At 38.9% G+C, this 17,533-nt stretch overlaps 5 protein-coding genes across 5 annotated transcripts; 4 read left to right on the forward strand and 1 right to left on the reverse strand.

Moving 5' to 3' along the window:
* Positions 1 to 530: 530 nt before the first annotated feature.
* On the forward strand, positions 531 to 4,105 carry CBG02041 (the record flags this gene model as incomplete). The annotated part of the gene is made up of 12 exons (XM_045239043.1): positions 531 to 561; positions 1,075 to 1,121; positions 1,163 to 1,338; positions 1,390 to 1,464; positions 1,891 to 1,965; positions 2,011 to 2,510; positions 2,556 to 2,616; positions 2,676 to 2,729; positions 2,775 to 3,152; positions 3,196 to 3,380; positions 3,428 to 3,570; positions 3,920 to 4,105. 12 exons carry the CDS (start codon positions 531 to 533, stop codon positions 4,103 to 4,105), a joined length of 1,911 nt encoding a protein of 636 aa, XP_045092016.1.
* A 715-nt stretch (positions 4,106 to 4,820) lies between these two features.
* On the forward strand, positions 4,821 to 6,308 carry CBG02042 (the record flags this gene model as incomplete). Its single annotated transcript, XM_002643780.1, has 5 exons — positions 4,821 to 4,890; positions 4,976 to 5,123; positions 5,172 to 5,375; positions 6,021 to 6,104; positions 6,164 to 6,308. The coding sequence occupies 5 exons, from the start codon at positions 4,821 to 4,823 to the stop codon at positions 6,306 to 6,308; spliced, it is 651 nt and encodes a 216-aa protein (XP_002643826.1).
* A 382-nt stretch (positions 6,309 to 6,690) lies between these two features.
* On the forward strand, positions 6,691 to 7,243 carry CBG27496 (the record flags this gene model as incomplete). The annotated part of the gene is made up of 2 exons (XM_045239044.1): positions 6,691 to 6,991; positions 7,038 to 7,243. 2 exons carry the CDS (start codon positions 6,691 to 6,693, stop codon positions 7,241 to 7,243), a joined length of 507 nt encoding a protein of 168 aa, XP_045098063.1.
* A 3,066-nt stretch (positions 7,244 to 10,309) lies between these two features.
* On the forward strand, positions 10,310 to 12,830 carry CBG02044 (the record flags this gene model as incomplete). Its single annotated transcript, XM_002643781.1, has 5 exons — positions 10,310 to 10,385; positions 10,430 to 10,670; positions 10,953 to 11,848; positions 11,897 to 12,045; positions 12,621 to 12,830. The coding sequence occupies 5 exons, from the start codon at positions 10,310 to 10,312 to the stop codon at positions 12,828 to 12,830; spliced, it is 1,572 nt and encodes a 523-aa protein (XP_002643827.1).
* Positions 12,831 to 13,090: 260 nt separating this feature from the next.
* On the reverse strand, positions 13,091 to 14,953 carry CBG02045 (the record flags this gene model as incomplete). Its single annotated transcript, XM_002643782.1, has 5 exons — positions 13,091 to 13,191; positions 13,237 to 13,417; positions 13,463 to 13,600; positions 14,324 to 14,868; positions 14,911 to 14,953. The coding sequence occupies 5 exons, from the start codon at positions 14,951 to 14,953 to the stop codon at positions 13,091 to 13,093; spliced, it is 1,008 nt and encodes a 335-aa protein (XP_002643828.1).
* Positions 14,954 to 17,533: the final 2,580 nt, after the last annotated feature.

The raw sequence follows: 17,533 nt of genomic DNA on the forward strand, positions 1-17,533 counted from the left end.
TTTAAAGGAACATAAACCGGAAATGAGCCGCGCACCACGCCCCAGTCAATCGTCTTCTTCTTTTCTCTCTTCTCCATTTTTTTGTGCCCACTGCATGTCTCTTTTTTTTTGGCATGGCCACACTCTATTGATTTCTCTTGTCGTCTTCGTGAATATGGAAAATAAGGAACGATTACTTGTTGTGTGCATACGCCCATTTTTTTTACTTTTCCTCATTTTTTTCAAAACCATATTTTTGCTTGAAATTTTCGTTTTTTGTAGTTTTCGCGCCTAAATCCAAATTTTATAGGCGTTATCAAAATGAAGATACTAATAAAACCTTTATCACCTTCATTTTTCATCATGACCAACGGACCTTAGACACCGAAACAGCCCTCATAAATTAGTTGACGTGTCGTATCTCTATGTATGCGTTGGGTTCTTCTATTTCTCTCCCTTTTTCACGTGTACACATAACCAATAACCCTTTTCGCATCTATTACTAGTTTTTCAACATCATTTTCTTATTTTCGTTTTATTTTCAGAGTATTATGACCGAACCGGTAATATCCTGTATGAAAAGTGAGTTGTTTTTTTTTAATGTACAGTACTAGTCAATAAGATATTTGAAAAAAAAATCATTATGCAGTCGCATTTTGGCCACTTTGGCTGTTTTTGAAAGTCTACAGCTCGAGTTTCAAGTTTCCGATCATTTCGAAAAGATTGGCGTGTTAAACAGCTCTAAATTGAAGAAAAAGTTTGAAATTCCTGAGAAAATTCCTAGTTTTTCAGCTAACTGCTGATTTCTGACAAATGCGGGTTTTTCTTACGTTGCAGCTCATAAGCTGGCTAAAATCGGTGTTTTTTAAAAATCGACAATTAACTGAAAATAAGGAATTCTCGGAAAATTCTGTGAATGCAAAGTTATTGGGCTAAGTATGTTTTACACCCTCCGGAATTCACAAAGTTATCAAAACATTGACTGCCGAGCTCCAGACTCTTTGAATGGCCAAACAGCAACTGAAAATACATTTTTCTATACTTCATTGACTTTCTATACTTTATTGACCTTTTCGTATTTTATGCCTTTTGCAGATTTCGTTGTATCCGAGATAGCGAAAATTACAGCGGAGCATGAGCAAGTGGGTTTTTTCCTGGAAAATTAGGCTATATCCAAATTCAGATGATTTCTGGATGGAAACACGTCAATTTGACAGAGGAAAACATCAGACATCTATATGATCTCTTGAAAAATTGTAGCAAACAGGAGATCCAACTTTTTGAACAGAACAATTTCCTGAAGGGCGCAAAGAATTACGAGTTGATCACTAGAAAATTGATACCGGAGGAGAAAACAAAGTACGTTTATTTGAGCAATGGGAAATCCGGGAAATGAGTATAGTGTTTCAGAGATGTAACGAAGAATGCCAAAAAAGGGTCGAAGAAAAAGTCGGGGAAGAAGAAAGGGAAATCTGCGAACCAAAGGTAGCAAAGTTACAGTACTGGTGAATAAGATGAACAGAAAATTTTGGAGAGTCTGAAACGGACCTAGATTGAAAGATTGCATCCAAAATTTTTTTTGAAATCACTAACCTTTTAGTTACTTGCAGATTTCTGTGAGACATTTTCTGGCTAGATTATCGTACTGAAAATGTGAAAAAACAGATGTCTTTTAGAAATCGGCAAAAAGCAAAAAACTATGAATAACAAAAATTCTTGGAATGCAAATTATTCAATCTAGATATGTTTTACACCCGCCATAGTTTTTAAAGTGTTGGAAACAACACAGCCGAGCTCCAGTTTCTTGAAAATGATCAAAACTGCTGGAAATCAACTGAAAAATACGCGTTTAAGTATCTTATTGACCGGTACTGTGTGTCTGAAACTTTTAAATAAAAAATAAATTTTCAGCGATAATAACAACGTTAGTAGAAACCCTCCCAAGGAGCTAACAGAGACTGAAATACAAAAAATTGACAAAAAGAGGTACTGGCAAATATTATAGTTAAACATTGCAGACCTTTTTTTCAGTGAGACAACATCTCCGAAATCACAATTTGCCAGTTCACACCAAGATATTGAAATTCCCATTAGTTCGAGCTCAAAGTCAGATCTGTCTCAGAATGATAGTGTTCAAAATAAAGAAGAAAGTTTGGATTCAAAACCTACAGCGCCTGACACCGAAGAACCTGATGTGGTTACTGTGAAACCAGCTAATAAACCGACAAAACCAGAATCAGAAATCATGGCTACCGTAACCAAGACTGCAGAAGCACAAGCTATTACTCAAGAAGCGACAACTGCGACCAAGTCATCTGAGCCACAATCAGAAGGCTCGGCCACAGTAACCCAGACCGCAGACTCTGGTGAGCAATCTAAGAATCCCGACAATGCAGTCTTTAAAACTCCGCATTTACCCAAACGGCTATTAACCTCGGAAAAGTTTGATGAGGATGAGAAAATGGACCAGATTGCAAAAGCCGTTGATCAGGCATTTGAAGGTGGTGACGTAGCGACAATAGCTGAAAAAGGTAGTTCTCAGAAAGTAGATCGAAATTTTTAACTTCAAAATTTAGCTCCACCTTCTCCAACACCTTCTCCCACTGAAACTTCAGACGAGCCGAAAAAGAAGGCCAAGTGAGTTGTTGTCGCCGCTGAAAAACACAACACGCATCACCCTGGTTTTCCATTTTCAGAAATCCATTCGATAATGAGCACTTGTTTATTGAGCCACTCTGCACTGCTAACACGTATTGACTTTATCCTCCATAAACAAGGATTTGGTTGTTTTTCAGGAAAAATCTTGAGACTACGACTGCTACTGATATTATGCCGCTGGGAAATCACTATATGAGTCCAGAGTCAAATGCATTAAAATCAAATTTGCAAAAACTGGCGACGGATATCTCGACGGAAGAGCAACAGATTAGAGCTCGGTTGGAATCGGGGGAGCCTGCAGATACGGATGATGCTGCTCTAGAAGATTTTATCGCTAGGGCAAATACCGTTTTGAAAGAGACAGAAGCGGTGACAGTTCGAAAAATTGCAGAAGCAGAAACTCGCAAATTCTTGTCAGCGTTACGGGTACCGATTGGAGACTCTTTCGAAACAATCTCAAAGGATCTCGTGCAAGATATTTGGCCAAAAACCAACAAGTGGAGAAGTTTTGCCAGGTTTTTATCTAGGAAAAACTAAGATTTTATTTATGGTTTTCAGAAAAAATAGTGGATGTCCACCACTAGATGAAATCAATCTGAAAGAAAAGAGAAAAAAGGAAGAACAAGTGGAACGAGACGTTCGAAGCGCAATCAAAGCAGCCGGTGAGCCATTGAACAAAAAACAAATTGGCCAGATACGAAAAGCCGCTATCACGTACAGAGATTTTGATCTCAAGGAGCAGCGTAAGATCTCACAAGTCATATTGGACCATGATTTCAAAAGTTTTAAGAAGAGCTGGACTTTAGAAGTAACCATATTTCAAAGCTGGTGGAGTTGGTTTCAGCATATGAGGATTCGAACAAGATGGATGAATTGATTTGCATGCGATTGGCAATCGCGTTTTGTACCAAGCGGAGGGATTACTTTTTGAAAGTAGGTATTCTGCTCAAAATCATTTTGAACTTTTTCTAAAATCTCTTTGACTCAAAACTACTTTGAAAAAACCATTCTTTGGAGATTTTGCTTACAGTAAACCACAAAATTTATTGTAATACTTGTGAGAGGAAGAACCTTAAATTTTGATTTCAAGCCAATTTTTCTCGGTTTCTGTGAAATAAATCAAAAATGTGTCAACTGATAGAAGGTTTGTGATGTTATGATGAACGATTTGTCAGTCGGAAGATTTTTGACACCTTCGACAGGTACTGAGACATATTGGCTCAAAGTTAAAAGTTAAGTACTCTTCCACGGTTCTACGGTAATTCAAAAATCTAATTTTCAGATAAAACCTCCGAATTTCATGCAATTCTCGTACATGTACATCTTTTTGCTGGAAAAAATTAATCTGAAAACCGCGTCGATTTGTGCGTGTCTAAACTACCAAAGTACTGTGAGCAGCGATTTCGACGAGTTGGAGGAGCTGATGTTGAACTTGTTCCATGAAGACTATTTTCTTAATATGATCTAATAGTTTTTTTTCGTGTGTTTTTTTTCATGTCAATTATTGGTTGACAGAGCATTCATGAATATTTCGTCCTTATTTCTGGCTTAAAAACGATAATTTTCTGATGGATTTTGGAGTTATACAGATGAATCGAACGTTCAGGAAGAGAACCACAATTTCGTTTTTTATCTTCAAAGACAATTTTCAGACTTTTCACTACAATTTTCATGAATCACCTGGAGAAAAATTATGAAAAAATAAAACTAGTCATTTTTAGAGGTCATTTCAGATTATGATCTCCTAAATCGCACCAACGGACTGCAAATCAAATAACACAGCATTCCTCTCAATTCCCGCGCGAATTTTTCTAGGTTTTTTTTTCAATTTATAATCGTTTTCCACTATTTCCATCTTTTATAAATTGTCCTTCTAAAAGTTCGAACCCGATCCGATCCAGTTTTCGTATTACGTTATCCCCAATTCTTCTCTTTTCCATCGCTTTTCTCTGCCGTCTCTTCAGCACAACACCTCTCTCCTATCCTGCGTCTGAAGGGCGCAAAAACGGTGACTGACCCCCTTCATTCTGCTGTTGGCGCATTTGGTGTGGCAGAAACTATTGGTTTTGCTTTTCGCACATTTTTTGTATTCTACGTGGCTTTTTTATCAATTCTCCCGATTTTTTTGCTGGAAATATTTCTCCATCTGTTTCACTTTAGTTTTGCCATTGATTTTCAGTACAATGGACCTCGACGCGGCTGCTATTGCTCAAGCCCACGAGGAGCTCACGGAAATGCTTCAAATTCTGTCAAGTGAGTCGAAGTAACGGTGAAGATCAAAGCTCCGAGAAGCAGCTAGCTTCCTTACTAGTCGCCCCTAATTTTTTATAATTTTCAGGAAGAACTGGAGCTTTACGACGCGACGATCTCACTCGACGCATCGAGCAAGTTAGTCGAGAGTTCACTCGAATTCGTGCTAACGGAATGAGACAATCGTTCGAGCAGCAACTCGCCAGACAAGCGGCGGAACGTCGTATGCGTCGGCGGTAAAAAATTTAAGAACTAGAATCTAGAAGACCAAGTTTTCTTTTTAGAAACGACTCGGATTCTTCCTCCAGCTCGGACAGCAGCGACATCGATTTGGACTTCATCTATCCCTTGGACCTGTGTGAGACTCCGTCGGCATCAACATCGTCGTCGACACAGACTCACAACACTCAGGCGAATCTCAACACATCGTCAAGCAGCATGGAGGTGGAAGAAGCGGAATCGACACCGAGCATGGCGCAGCCGAATCAGTAAGTTGTTTGGTGCAGCCGAATCAGGAAAAGAAGCTCTATAGCAATGTACTTGGCAGAAAAATCCTAACTCGAAGATGTGTGGAAGATACTCTCTGTCCATACTTCTCTAACATTATCGATTTTTCATCTGTCAGGAGTTGACAGATGGTTTCCGTGGTCGCTATTTCCGGAAGGTCGACTTATGGGAAAGCTGCTAATGGATAATCTATTCTCAAAAGGAGAAAGGCTTATTATTATCCTTGAAAATGGTTTCATGAACCTGGCCAGAGACGTTGTGGCGGCACAATGAGCCCTTTTGAGCCTTCCAAAAGAAGGAAATGTGCTCAATTGAAACCATGACACCATGGAAACTGCTTAGCTGGAGTAGTTTGAGGTTAAAGTGTACCTGAGCTCAGATATCTCGGTTCTTATGAGAGGTATCACAATTTTGTCAACGGGCAAAATGTTAAGGATAATATGATAAATAATTAATCAGTTTAAACCGTTATGTCTCTTGAAGGAACCGAGATAATTGAGCCCAAATTAGACGTAAAGAGTGGGCTTCTGTCAGAGCAAATGGAAGATTTGAACTGTTTGAAGAGGCGAACCTTAGATCAACAGCAAGCGATGAAACAATGTATCAAAGAGCCATAAATTTTACAGGCACACCAACGCACCATCGTCATCCGAGAACACTCAAGCTACTTCGTCTTCTCCCAATACGGCTTCTTCACCTGAATTCACAGAGTATATCCACTTTCCACTATTCAAGTCTCGAGCAAAAAATCAAAATCCCTAATTTTCAGAACTCAGTCAACTGCTACCAAGAGAAGATTGTCTCACTCATTGGAAGAAGAGCCACCGGCGAAGCGATCCATGGCAACATCAACGGACGACGCTTATTTCCACTTCGCACACATCACCGGCTCCACTTCATCTTCTTCTCGCTAGAGCGCGCACACACTGACATTGACAAATTGGGAAATTTCTCCTCTTTTTTCTCATTTCCTTCTAAATGCAATGCTTTCTTTTTTTTGCCCAACAATTTTTTATTCAGATCCCCTCCCCCTTGGTTTTCAAATGCCTTTTTATGACTAGTATAGTTTTGATCCCTTTTTGATTAAATTATTTTTTTAAATTCCTTTTCGTGTTCTTGTCTTCCCTCATCCCGATAGTAGTGTTTTTTTAAAGCAATGCAAAAATCTTATTTTTCAAAATTATCTATTTTTTAAAATTTCTTCTAACACAATGCTTTAAGGCACACTTTCGTGATACCTTCTAATTGCTAATTCTTTCTTTTCTAACCCAGTGCGCTCCATTTCAGGCAAAACTAATGTCTGGAGATAACCAGGGGGAGAATCAACAAGAGATGGGAGGTGACGATGGAGAACAACCAATGGAGGTAGATGAAGTGCCTTCGATTCCCGAGCAAGAATTCGGGCAAAACATGGAACACATAGAGATGCTTCGCAGGTTGCCAGTTCGACCTGAGCCACCAGTTTTCCCAGGTGGCTTCGTCAACTATAATCCGATTCCACCATTCATGGAGAACGATCCTGTACTGTATGGAGAGATTCGAGGACACCTTAATGCACTGAACGCACGAGAAGGACCCATGCACAACTTTCTGTTTGGTAATTTTTGAGAGTTATCATCAACAGCCTAGAGAAAAAACTTTAGACCCACCACCGCCCAATGAGCTCATTCATCCCGAACATTGGGTACCAATGGAACAAATTCAAATGGATCAAGGCGGCTTTGTTTTCGGACATGCCAGCGACACTGATTCGTCGGGTATCGGAACGGATGAGGAGGCTGAAGCGTCTGATAATGACGATCAGGATGGAGATCTGTTTCGCAACAACAGACTCCGTCGAAGACATTGACTTGTTGAGTGTTTTTCTTTATTCAGTTGTTAAAAAAATAACCTGAAAATCGCAAACTTGAAAAACCGAAGACTCGAAGGACTTGAAAGCTTGCTGGCTTGAAGGCTTGATGGCTTGAAGGCTCGAAGGCACAGAGATCCCAACGCTTGAAAGCTAACAGGCTAACAGTCAAGGTTATCAGGCTAGCTAGCAGGCTAGCAGACTTGTAGAATAGCAGGCTAGCAGGTTAGCAAGTTTGGAAGCTAGCAGGCTTGCAGGTTTGCAGGTTTGAAGGTTTGCAGGATTGCAGGCTAGTAGACTAGCAGGCTAGCATTCTAGCAGGCTAGGCTAACTGGCATCCAAGCTTGACTGCTTTAAGGCTTGAATGCTTGAATGCTTGAATGCTTCAATGCTTGAAGGCTTGCAGGTTTGCAGGCTTGCAGGCATCCAGGCTTGCAGGCATCCAGGATTGCAGGCATCCAGGCTTAAAGCCTTAAAATCATGAAACCTCGAATAGTCGGGATGTTCGGAGACTCAAAGATCTTTATCTTCCGAGATTCTGAAATTCTACGAGTTCGAGAGTCAAATCCTTAGAGGTTATAAACCTCGGAGGCCAAATTATCCGAGATTCCGAGATCCCGAGATTCCGGAATTATGCAATTCCAGTGTTCTGAGCTTCTATGAATCAAATTTTCGAAACAAGCACCACTTTTACAGAGTCATCTCCACGATTCACTCTTCTTGCCTCCATCATCACAATCCAAAAACCACAACCATAACGTTCGGGAATACCGCTGTCTCCTCCTCTCATGCTCATTCGTGTTACTGTAAAAGCTTTTTTCTCCGCTTTCCATGGGTCTTCAATTGTAAAGTGTATTTTTCTCCACATCCCAGTTTGTTCTTTTCATTCCCTGTTTGCCAGTATCCTCAAAATACAAACACCTAATAATACTTTTGTATAAAAAATGTTCATAAAGTTTGTCTCATCTTCATCTTCATTTTACTTTTACCTCGTCGTCACCGATCGATCTCAAAATGACCTTTTACGTATTTTTTTTTCTTTTTTTTCAAAGAAGGCAAAGACCCACTAAGCGGTAGTTAGTTTGACGGATTGTCTTTCGTCGTTTTTTTCTTTCAAAATAGAATTCGAACACCGCGCACATATGCTACTCTACAATTTTTCTTCCAACCATCTGCCAAATTGTCTCTTGTTTTGAAAATAGACTGAACCGAAAAAAAACAATCCTTACGACACCAGCTCGCAAAGGACAGATGACCTTATTTTATTTGGATCTTGATGAGGGTCAATTTTCTTTTGATTCGTCTTATTTTCTTGGTGGTTTTCCTTCCAACCTATATTTTAGCCGTATATAGCGTTAAGACTTAGTTTTCACTTTTACTCACATGCTTATTGTCTCTAGAAATGCGAGTAGGCAGACTATGTGTGTGGATATGTCTACTAATTTGCTCGAGTAAAAAAATGTAATCTAGCCACAAGTAGAGACCTTGAATTACTTTTGGTGTATAATAGAGGACAGAGCGAGTGACTTACTAAGGAACTATCTGGAGTCGTCTCCAAGTTACACTTCATGACCTATATCATTAAAAAGCCCATAAAATTCTGATTCGGAATATGCTTTCTATTTTTGCGAAACGGCGAGGAGCTTCGAGAAAATTAAGTCACAAGAAAATGTAGTGCTAGTTTACCCTGTTGATTCTGCATTGAAAGTCGTCACGTCTATTTTTAATGAAAAATCAACAGGTTTAACTAGCACTAAATTTTCTTGTGACCTCATTTTCTCGAAGCTCCCCGCCGTTTCACAAAAACAGAAAACACATTCCGAATCAAAATTTTATGGGCTTTCTAATGATATAGGTCATAAAGTGTAACTTTGAGATTTTTCTTCAGATAGTTCCCTAGTTAGTTTATAATTATTCGATTTTTCTGAAAGTTTTTTTAAGGGATTACTGTAAGCGTTTCGACGTGACGGTGTACAGCGCATTGCTATCTTGCCGATTTCATATGTCCGATTGTTCAGCCGCATTAACTTGCGCTACCGTAGCTCAGTTTTTAGTCGCGTGGCACCTCCAGCGTTGGGTTCAGAAGTTTAGCTCCTTGTAGGCGTAATGAACAACATTTCGAGAAATTCTTTTTTCACCCCCTCTCCCCTTTAATTGATCATTCAGAACTGAGAAACTCCGAATAGATATTTTCAAAGTACATCTTAACTTTTAGTCACAAAACTGGAATAATCAGGAAAAACTGATTTCTGATCGAATTCGAGAAAAAGAGAAGTTCGTTATACCACATGACCATCTTTTGAATAGCCTCATTATGCAGGTAGTTAACTAAAGAAACGACGACTAGACTCTTTGTCCTCCCGTCCGGATTCTTTCTTTCTCACATCATCGGTTTCATACTGTCTGTTTCCGCCTTTGATGAGAACATCAGACTTTTTCTCTGGAATTTCATATCCGTCTGCTTGACCCAATTCGACCCCACCTAACGTGCCCCTCAGAAAACTTCCGATTTCAGTTTATTTCCTTAAAACCAGCTCACTTGGACCTTCGCCTTCTTTCAAACTTGATTAATTTTCCTTGGTTTGTTTTATATCCAGTTTCTTGTCTCCCGATTTCTCATTACGAAAACGGAGCCGCTCCAGACGCTCGCACACACATGGCACCTCTTCGTACGAAGCGAAACGTCTTTTTTGCCTTCTTCATCTCAAAAACACATTCGGAATAAGCCCGTGTTGCTTTGGAGGAGCTCAAGAAGCTCTTCTCCACACTCACTTGCAAGTAGAAGCGCACGTCTCCCCATCTCTCCTATATTCGTATGTTATCTCTGATGTGGCGCCACCACCGCCGCCCGTGGGCCCCCCCCCCCCCTTATATGAAACGAGCTCCCTTCCCCGTGTTGGAAAAGCCGCATGTGTGTGTGTGTTGTGACTCTTTTCTCTCTTCCACTTATTTTTTTTTCTTCAACACGCTGCGTCTTGTGTCTTTCGATATCTACTTGTGCACCGTTCGAAATTCCAATTTTAAAGATCTTTTTGCGGCTTAATCTCAAATACCTTTCTTACAGAAATGCGCACATTAATATTCGAAGCGCCATCAGATTTGGTCGAATCAGTGAGAAACCTAGAAGATGATGTCTTAGAAGGTGGGCGAACTTTTCAGAATCGATCAAATTTTCAAAACTTTTAGAAGTATGTAATGAAGAAATCAAGCAACAAGTTCAGTACCTGGAGACAGTTATAGACGGATGGAAAACTTTTGGAAACGTGGATAAAGATACTCGATCGATGATTTGCGTTCTGCTGAAAGCTAGAAAAGCTGGCTTGTTTGAAAAGAGGATTTTGTATTCAGAAACTACTAAAAAAGAGAAGATTATTCAATCGAAGGGAAGCAGGCATGGGAAACCGATGACTCTGGAGTTGGCATCAACGTGAGTTGGGTTTTTGAAGGAGTTCTAGATAAGAATTTCAAACGAAACATGATTTTTTAAAACTATCAAAGCCTAAGAACGTCTTTCATTTTTTAGTTTTAACGTTATTCAATAAAATTTGTCCAATTCATGATATTTAAAAAACTTTCAGACTAAAAAAATTTGAGCGGTGGAAGAGAGAATCCGGCTGGCCGCAGCCTGAGGTTGAATTTGGGAAACTTTTGAAAACTCTGATGTTCAGAAGTTAGGCCAATACAATTTAATTATGAATTCGTTTTTCAGGAGAAATCTCACAGTTGATTCTGGATCAGACCCGGGTGATGCTGTGCCAGTCTCACTATCGGCAATTCTATCAAACGCCATCGTTGGATACGATAATGGAGTGCCAATCATCTACGAGGTCCTGGAGGCACCAGAAGATAATGCCGAAGGTGAGAGCACCGAAGACGAATCCAAGGAGGACGAAGAAACCAAAAATGTGCAAAGCTCTAGCAACGATAACCAAGCCTCACTAGATATGGACGAGATCTTGGTGGAAGATGATTCTGTCACTGGAGCATCGTGCAATGTTATGCTTTCAAAGAACATCAACTTGGCACGCATACAAGTTAGAGAGGCGTTGGATAATGTAGATGCGATGAAAGTGGCAGATGGAGCTGATGCGATGGACGATGCTACTAGATTGAACTTGATGACCTTGGAATCGAAGCTAATCCAGTCGGCGACGGAAATGGCTCAATCCCAAGTGCCAGTTCCGGAGTGGAAGAAACATCATAACTTGTCAAAAGGAGCTATCAAACGAATGAAGAAGCAAGCTAGGAAGGCTGAGGAAGAAGGCGATAGACGACGTGAACAGGCGTTGATTGAGTTGAATCGACTCCGACAATTGCAACTAGCAGCCAAGGCGGTAGAAGTGATCGAAAGCCGAATCAAGATCAGCCCGCCCCCAGGTCTTGAAGGTGCTTTGGAAAACAAGCTAGAAGAGCCAGCGAAAGAGACCGAACAGTTGGAAAATTTGCCACTGAACGATGTGGAGCTGAAGATATTGTTCCGAATTTTGAAGACGTCGGAAGTCACCGAACCTGGAACTGAAGCTCATCGCATCTATGAAATTTATAAAGACAACCAGCAAGTCCTGGAGGAATATATCCTCAAAAATCTAAACCTGGAGGTTATTGGTAAGAATTTTGGTTTTATTATGAGGAGATGAAAAATAAGATTTCTAGCAAACAACCATTACACCCAGCAAATGGCAGAACTGTCCAATGATATTGATTATTTCCATCGCGTTCAAAATTCGCTGGAATTGACAAAAGAGGAAGAATTGGAGAAGGCCAAGGTTTATATAGAAGCTAAGTTGGAGTACTGGAAGACTGTGAGTTTTTGATGAGAACGGTCCAAAACCCCTTGTCAGAATTCTCGCTTCAGAGGGCTCTGAGGTCAGGCAAAATGAAAAATCAACGCATCCTTTTTTGCTTAACGTTATACTTGAAACACTATCTTAGAAGCCAACCCTATACGTGCATTTCCAGCTAAAAATCTTGTCCATACTATGATAAAATTTTCATCAATTGACTATTTTTTATATTTTTCACTGAAATCGAAAAAAACCGAGTAAAACTTTAGATACTTCCATTTTACCGTAATTAATCTCATAGAAGGTCACCCTAGGCAAGATCAATTATCCCGGTTCCTGTGAGAGTTATCAGAAATCCGTCAACTGATAAAATGTTAGTAATATCATGATGAATATTTTATCATCTGAAAATGTTTGATATCTCTCATAGAAACAGAGATAATTAAGCTCAAATTGCTCGTTTATTTAAGGTTATCTTAGGTTAGAGCATTCACGGTATCTCTACTAATCTCGAATTCCTCTGGGGTACGATTTCGGACAAGGTGTTTTGGACTTTTTGCGCATTTTTCAATTTTCATAAAACTGCTTTTCAGTCTAAGCATCATCATGCTGAAAACTACATCGAGATGTATAAATACTTCCAACAAAATCTCAGCTTCAAAATTGCTCACGTCATCGCTGGCTTCATACCGTTCGAGCATCTCCCGGAAGCCGAATTCGAGCGAACCATGCTCATCCAGTACCAGCATGGAAATTATTCCGAGGATTTCAATGACGAACAACCCGAGCCACTCTCTTGCTGATTCAATTTTTCCTATCATAATAAGTTACTTGTTATCTCTTCTTTTTCATCTCTCTTTTCTTATCACACTGAAATTTCTCGCTGATTTTTTTTGTATCTCTTCTGACAACTGTGACTGAAAATGAATTTTTTTTTATTTTGGAATTTTTTTTATTTTAAAAATTTATAAAATGTATTTTGCATGTGACATAGGCATTTTCAGAGAGATTCGTTGTCAAAACGCATGTAAAAATTATCTGCAAAGAGTTTTAAAAAAAAGTTCTATGAGATTTCTTCAATTTCTGGAATGTCCGCAATAGCGATTTCCAAGGCTGTCCTTCTGGCCGCCATCATTTCTCGATGTTCTTGAGCAGCTTTTCTAGCTGAAAACAACACCAAACTAATATCAATATTGTTTTCTTACCTACCATTATTATAATTTGTAGTCATTTGCTCAATGATGGGCTCTCGATGTTTCCGCAAATGTCCGCAGAAGAACTCGTCGAATTCGAGATGAAACCGCCAGCCCTTGTCAGTATAGTAGAACATTTTCAAAGTGTGCATAAACAGTTTGTAGTAGCTGTGATCGACGATTATTTGCTTATCTCGCTAGAAAAACAAGGGGTTTCGTTGTGAGAGCTTTCGTAAACTAACGCTCTCTCCAACAGACTCGATATAGTCTATCAAATCATCATAATCAGCACCGAAATAGTCGCACGCAGTGGTTAGGAACATTTTCTCTTGTGGGCAGATCAGATGGTGCACATTTGTCATACGGAGACGTCGTCTTGCCTGGAAATGTTTAGGTTAGAGTGAATGGAAATGAGATACTCTATGCAAATCTGAAAATTTAGAAATCAAAAATTTTAATGATTTCGACGTAATCCTAAAATTTAGAGCTATTTAGAGCTGCTAGTGCTAAGAAATTTTTAAATTTGGGAGATAATCAAAAGAACCCCATAACCGTAAGTTTTTAGCCTATTTTCCGCTTTTTTTTTGAAAGAGCGTAAAATTAGAAATGGGCCGGAATTTTTTAATGAGACCAATTTTTTCATGGGACTAAAAATTTCTCATCGAACCGAAATTCTTTTCGTGAGACCACTATTTTTCGAGGGATCGTAAATTTTTAAAGGTACCGTAATTTTCTCAGTGCACCACAGTTTTCTCATAAGTCCGTTATACCCTTGTGGGACCGTAAAATTCATAAATACCGAACTTCTCTGAACTTGTACATTTTCAATACAACTGGAAACTTGTACAAACTTGAAACGATGTACAAAAATTGATAATAATTCAGTTCTCATTGTTACAGAAAATCTGGGGAATTTCGAAAAGTAAACCCAGAAGAGCTATAAATGAAAATCTGAGAATTTCAAAGTCTAGCAAAATTTCATACAGATTTTCTAGATTTTCATGCTGCTTTTTAGAACACATTTGACTCGTTTTCTCTAATTCTACAACGCCGTGCAATACATTTCAACAATACGGCTATACGGCAGAAACACTCAAAATTACCTCTGCTGCACATTTCGACGTTTCATCACTTTTGAGATCTAGTAAATTGAAATATTTCCTGAATTCACTCTCATCGTCAAAAACCGACAAGTTCTGCAGAAGATAAATCGGCCGATTTCCATATCCATCCAATATCATATCCGGTTTTTTGTTGCGACTACTACTGCTGCTACTGCTGCTTCCACTATAGTGATTGCTACCACTACCGTAGTGGTTACCACCAAAACTGTTCCTCTCGTAATGATTAGCACCATAGATGCCAGTGTTCCTGCTACTTCGGAAGTCATTCCCTCTGAAGTCATTCCCTCTGAAGTCGTTCCGCCCCGTATTGTTACTACTGTACTTGTCGAGCCGCTCATTCAAGTCATCGTGGTCAAAGTGCGCAGTTGGCATCTCAAGATGAAGTGGCTTAATTCTGAGCACAAATGCATCTTCTCTGTTGAGTGCCTTGGCGGCTGGTGCCAATGTGCCAATGGCTAACCCTGTGGGGTCGTTTGTGCGGGACCGTTTGGACAGGAGAAACTGTTCAATGGGTTTTTCGTTGTCTGAAATTCAATTATTATGTTTAGAAATAACGATAGACCAACCTCCATCGATGCCTTTCCGTTTCAGCTGTTGAGACATATTCATGGTTATCGCATATTATGACTAGATGAGAAGGAAAATGAATCACAGTACAAAATTACCTGAAAAAAAAAAGGAAATCATTTTTCAAGACAATTTTGGTAGCTGAATTAAGAGAAAAAAGGAAAACGGGCAGAAACACATCAAGAGGATCACATGAGCTGTCGGAACAAGTAAAAACACTCCGGGATGCCAGGGAATTGACAGAATTAGTTCACGTGAGGCATGGTGAAGAAGGAAAGGCGAAAGAAGAACGGAGAAGAGAATCCGAATGTTTTATTTGTTTGGACTATGAGGTGAGGACCATTGTCCTCGTCAAACATACACTGTCAGCCCCCGACCGCATTCTTCCGTGCGGACTAATTCGGCTGGCCAAGAAAATTGGAGAAAAATATCGACTTTCTGGTTGTCCCTGAACCGATATTATCAGAAGATATTGATGAGACGGCTACTTAGGGATAAGAAGAAGAAAAAGAAGAAGAAGAGACTATGAAGAAGACGAGTAGTAGTGCAATGAAACATTTTCTGTGGTGGTGTAATGGAAGAAACGGGGCGAAAAGGGTGCGGGGGCAGAAAATGCGAACAAGATGGGGCGAAACGAGGGATGCGAGGTGGCAACTGGGCGAGTGCGGAGAAACAGAGCGGAAGAGAGACGACGATTCCGAGGCGACTGGGGGGCAACTGAAGGGAATAGAGAAAGCTGCTAGTCGAGAACATTGGCTGAGACAAAGAAAAAAGAAGAACGAATGAAGAAAAAAACGACATAATAGAATCTTGGTACTAAGTGACATTTTTTGAGATGGGAAAATTGTAAAATGAGCGATTTTTTGGAGCTATTCTTCAGGGTTTTTGGTTTTCATTTTTTCGCAAAAATGTGTTAAACTTTTTGAAATTTCAAAAAACTTGTTAACCTTACATTTAGCAGAACGTTAAGATTGTTTTTTAGTATACCTACCGCAAAATTCAATTTCGTTCAAACTTTCTTGAAAAACCAAGAATGCAAAATAATTTTTTCCCAGTTATATCGAAATAAAACAGGTTTAATGGCTGTATAAAGTTTCTAGGATTTTGATAAACCAACATACGAACGAATGCACCCTAAAGCCTGTCATTGTAAGTTTTCTAGTAGAAACGCACTTTAGCTCAATTATCTCGGTTCAAAGATACCTGAAAACTTACAATTGAAAAATTATTCATCATGATATCACCAATGTTTTATCAATGGGCAGATTTTTGATATCCCTCATAGGAACCGAGATAATTGATCTTGCCTACGGTGACCTTATATATTATTAATTACGGTAAAATGGGAGCATCTAAAGTTTTACTCATTTTTTTTCGGCTTTGATGAAAAACATGAAAAATGGGAAATTGCTAAAAATTTCATCATAGTATGGACAATATTTTGTTAACACGGCAATTAAGAAAACTATTACAAGAAATGAGAAACTATCGGTCGAAGATGATGGTTAGGGGGTCCTTAGATGGTTATACTCAACAGCTTAACTGGAATTGATCAAATATTAAATGAAATTTTTGATTAAGTATTGTTAAGACTTCGAAACAACAGAATTTCATTTTCACCTGCCGAGAACTTCAATCAATTTTTAGTTCAGAAAAATTATTTACTGATGAATTTGACTCTAATGATCGAAATTCAGAAAATGTCACCTAATTAACCTAATTATTCTCCATTATTCAATTATTTTACCTAACTCGAAAGCCGATGAACTTTGAACAGAAACAAAAAGAAGAAAATTTAATGACGTCTCTCAATTATCTATTCTCTAGAATTAATTGACAAGTCCTTCTCAACTGAATTGCCTTTGTTTTGCCTTATTTTGAATTTTCTGAGGTCAGTGAAAATCTTAGAAACACATCTCCACGTCGATAGATGGGTGACATGATAATTGTCCGATTTTATTGAGAGGAAAAAAGGGAAAAGAAATGTGTTGTACAAAGAAGATCAGGTTTAGAGACTTTTCTGGGTACTTTCGAAAAAAAATCAATGAAAGAGAGTGATAAGATAACTTTTCTCGTGTGAAAATAATCCCCCGTTATTGAGCTTATTAGGGAATGAGGTTGTTTTTCAGAATGGTAGTTTGACTATTTTATTTATCACTGGCTTGTTTTTCAGTCAAGCAGTTCGTGGTAGTGGTAGAGAAAAGTAAGATGAAAATAAAATCAGAAAGCACAAAGCGCAATTTTCAGACACAAATTTCTTTATTTTTTGATACAAATTTGAGTAACTTCAATTTCTCACGGGACATTAAGTGTCAAAATCTACAAATTTCTAGATTTATTCAAAACGGACCTGGTTCATATGAATCTAGTTTGTTCGTCTGAAAATGAAGAGCTACTAGGAAGTAAGCCGTTTTGGAAATTTGGGGATAACCTTGAAAACGAGATTTGAAGAAAAGTTAAGCAACTTGTATAGTTTTGAATTTTCGAACTAATTGAAATCTTATGAGATACTACAACTTCTAAATTCTGGATTCAAACATTCGTCAAAAATGGCTGTAGTTTAGAAGGAGAAGCTCTGCTACTTTGAAGCTTTCGTATCATGCGGAGGGTTGATAAATGGGC

Source organism: Caenorhabditis briggsae, assembly GCF_000004555.2.
Source record: "Caenorhabditis briggsae complete genome, chrX, whole genome shotgun sequence".
Lineage (NCBI taxonomy): Eukaryota > Metazoa > Nematoda > Chromadorea > Rhabditida > Rhabditidae > Caenorhabditis > Caenorhabditis briggsae.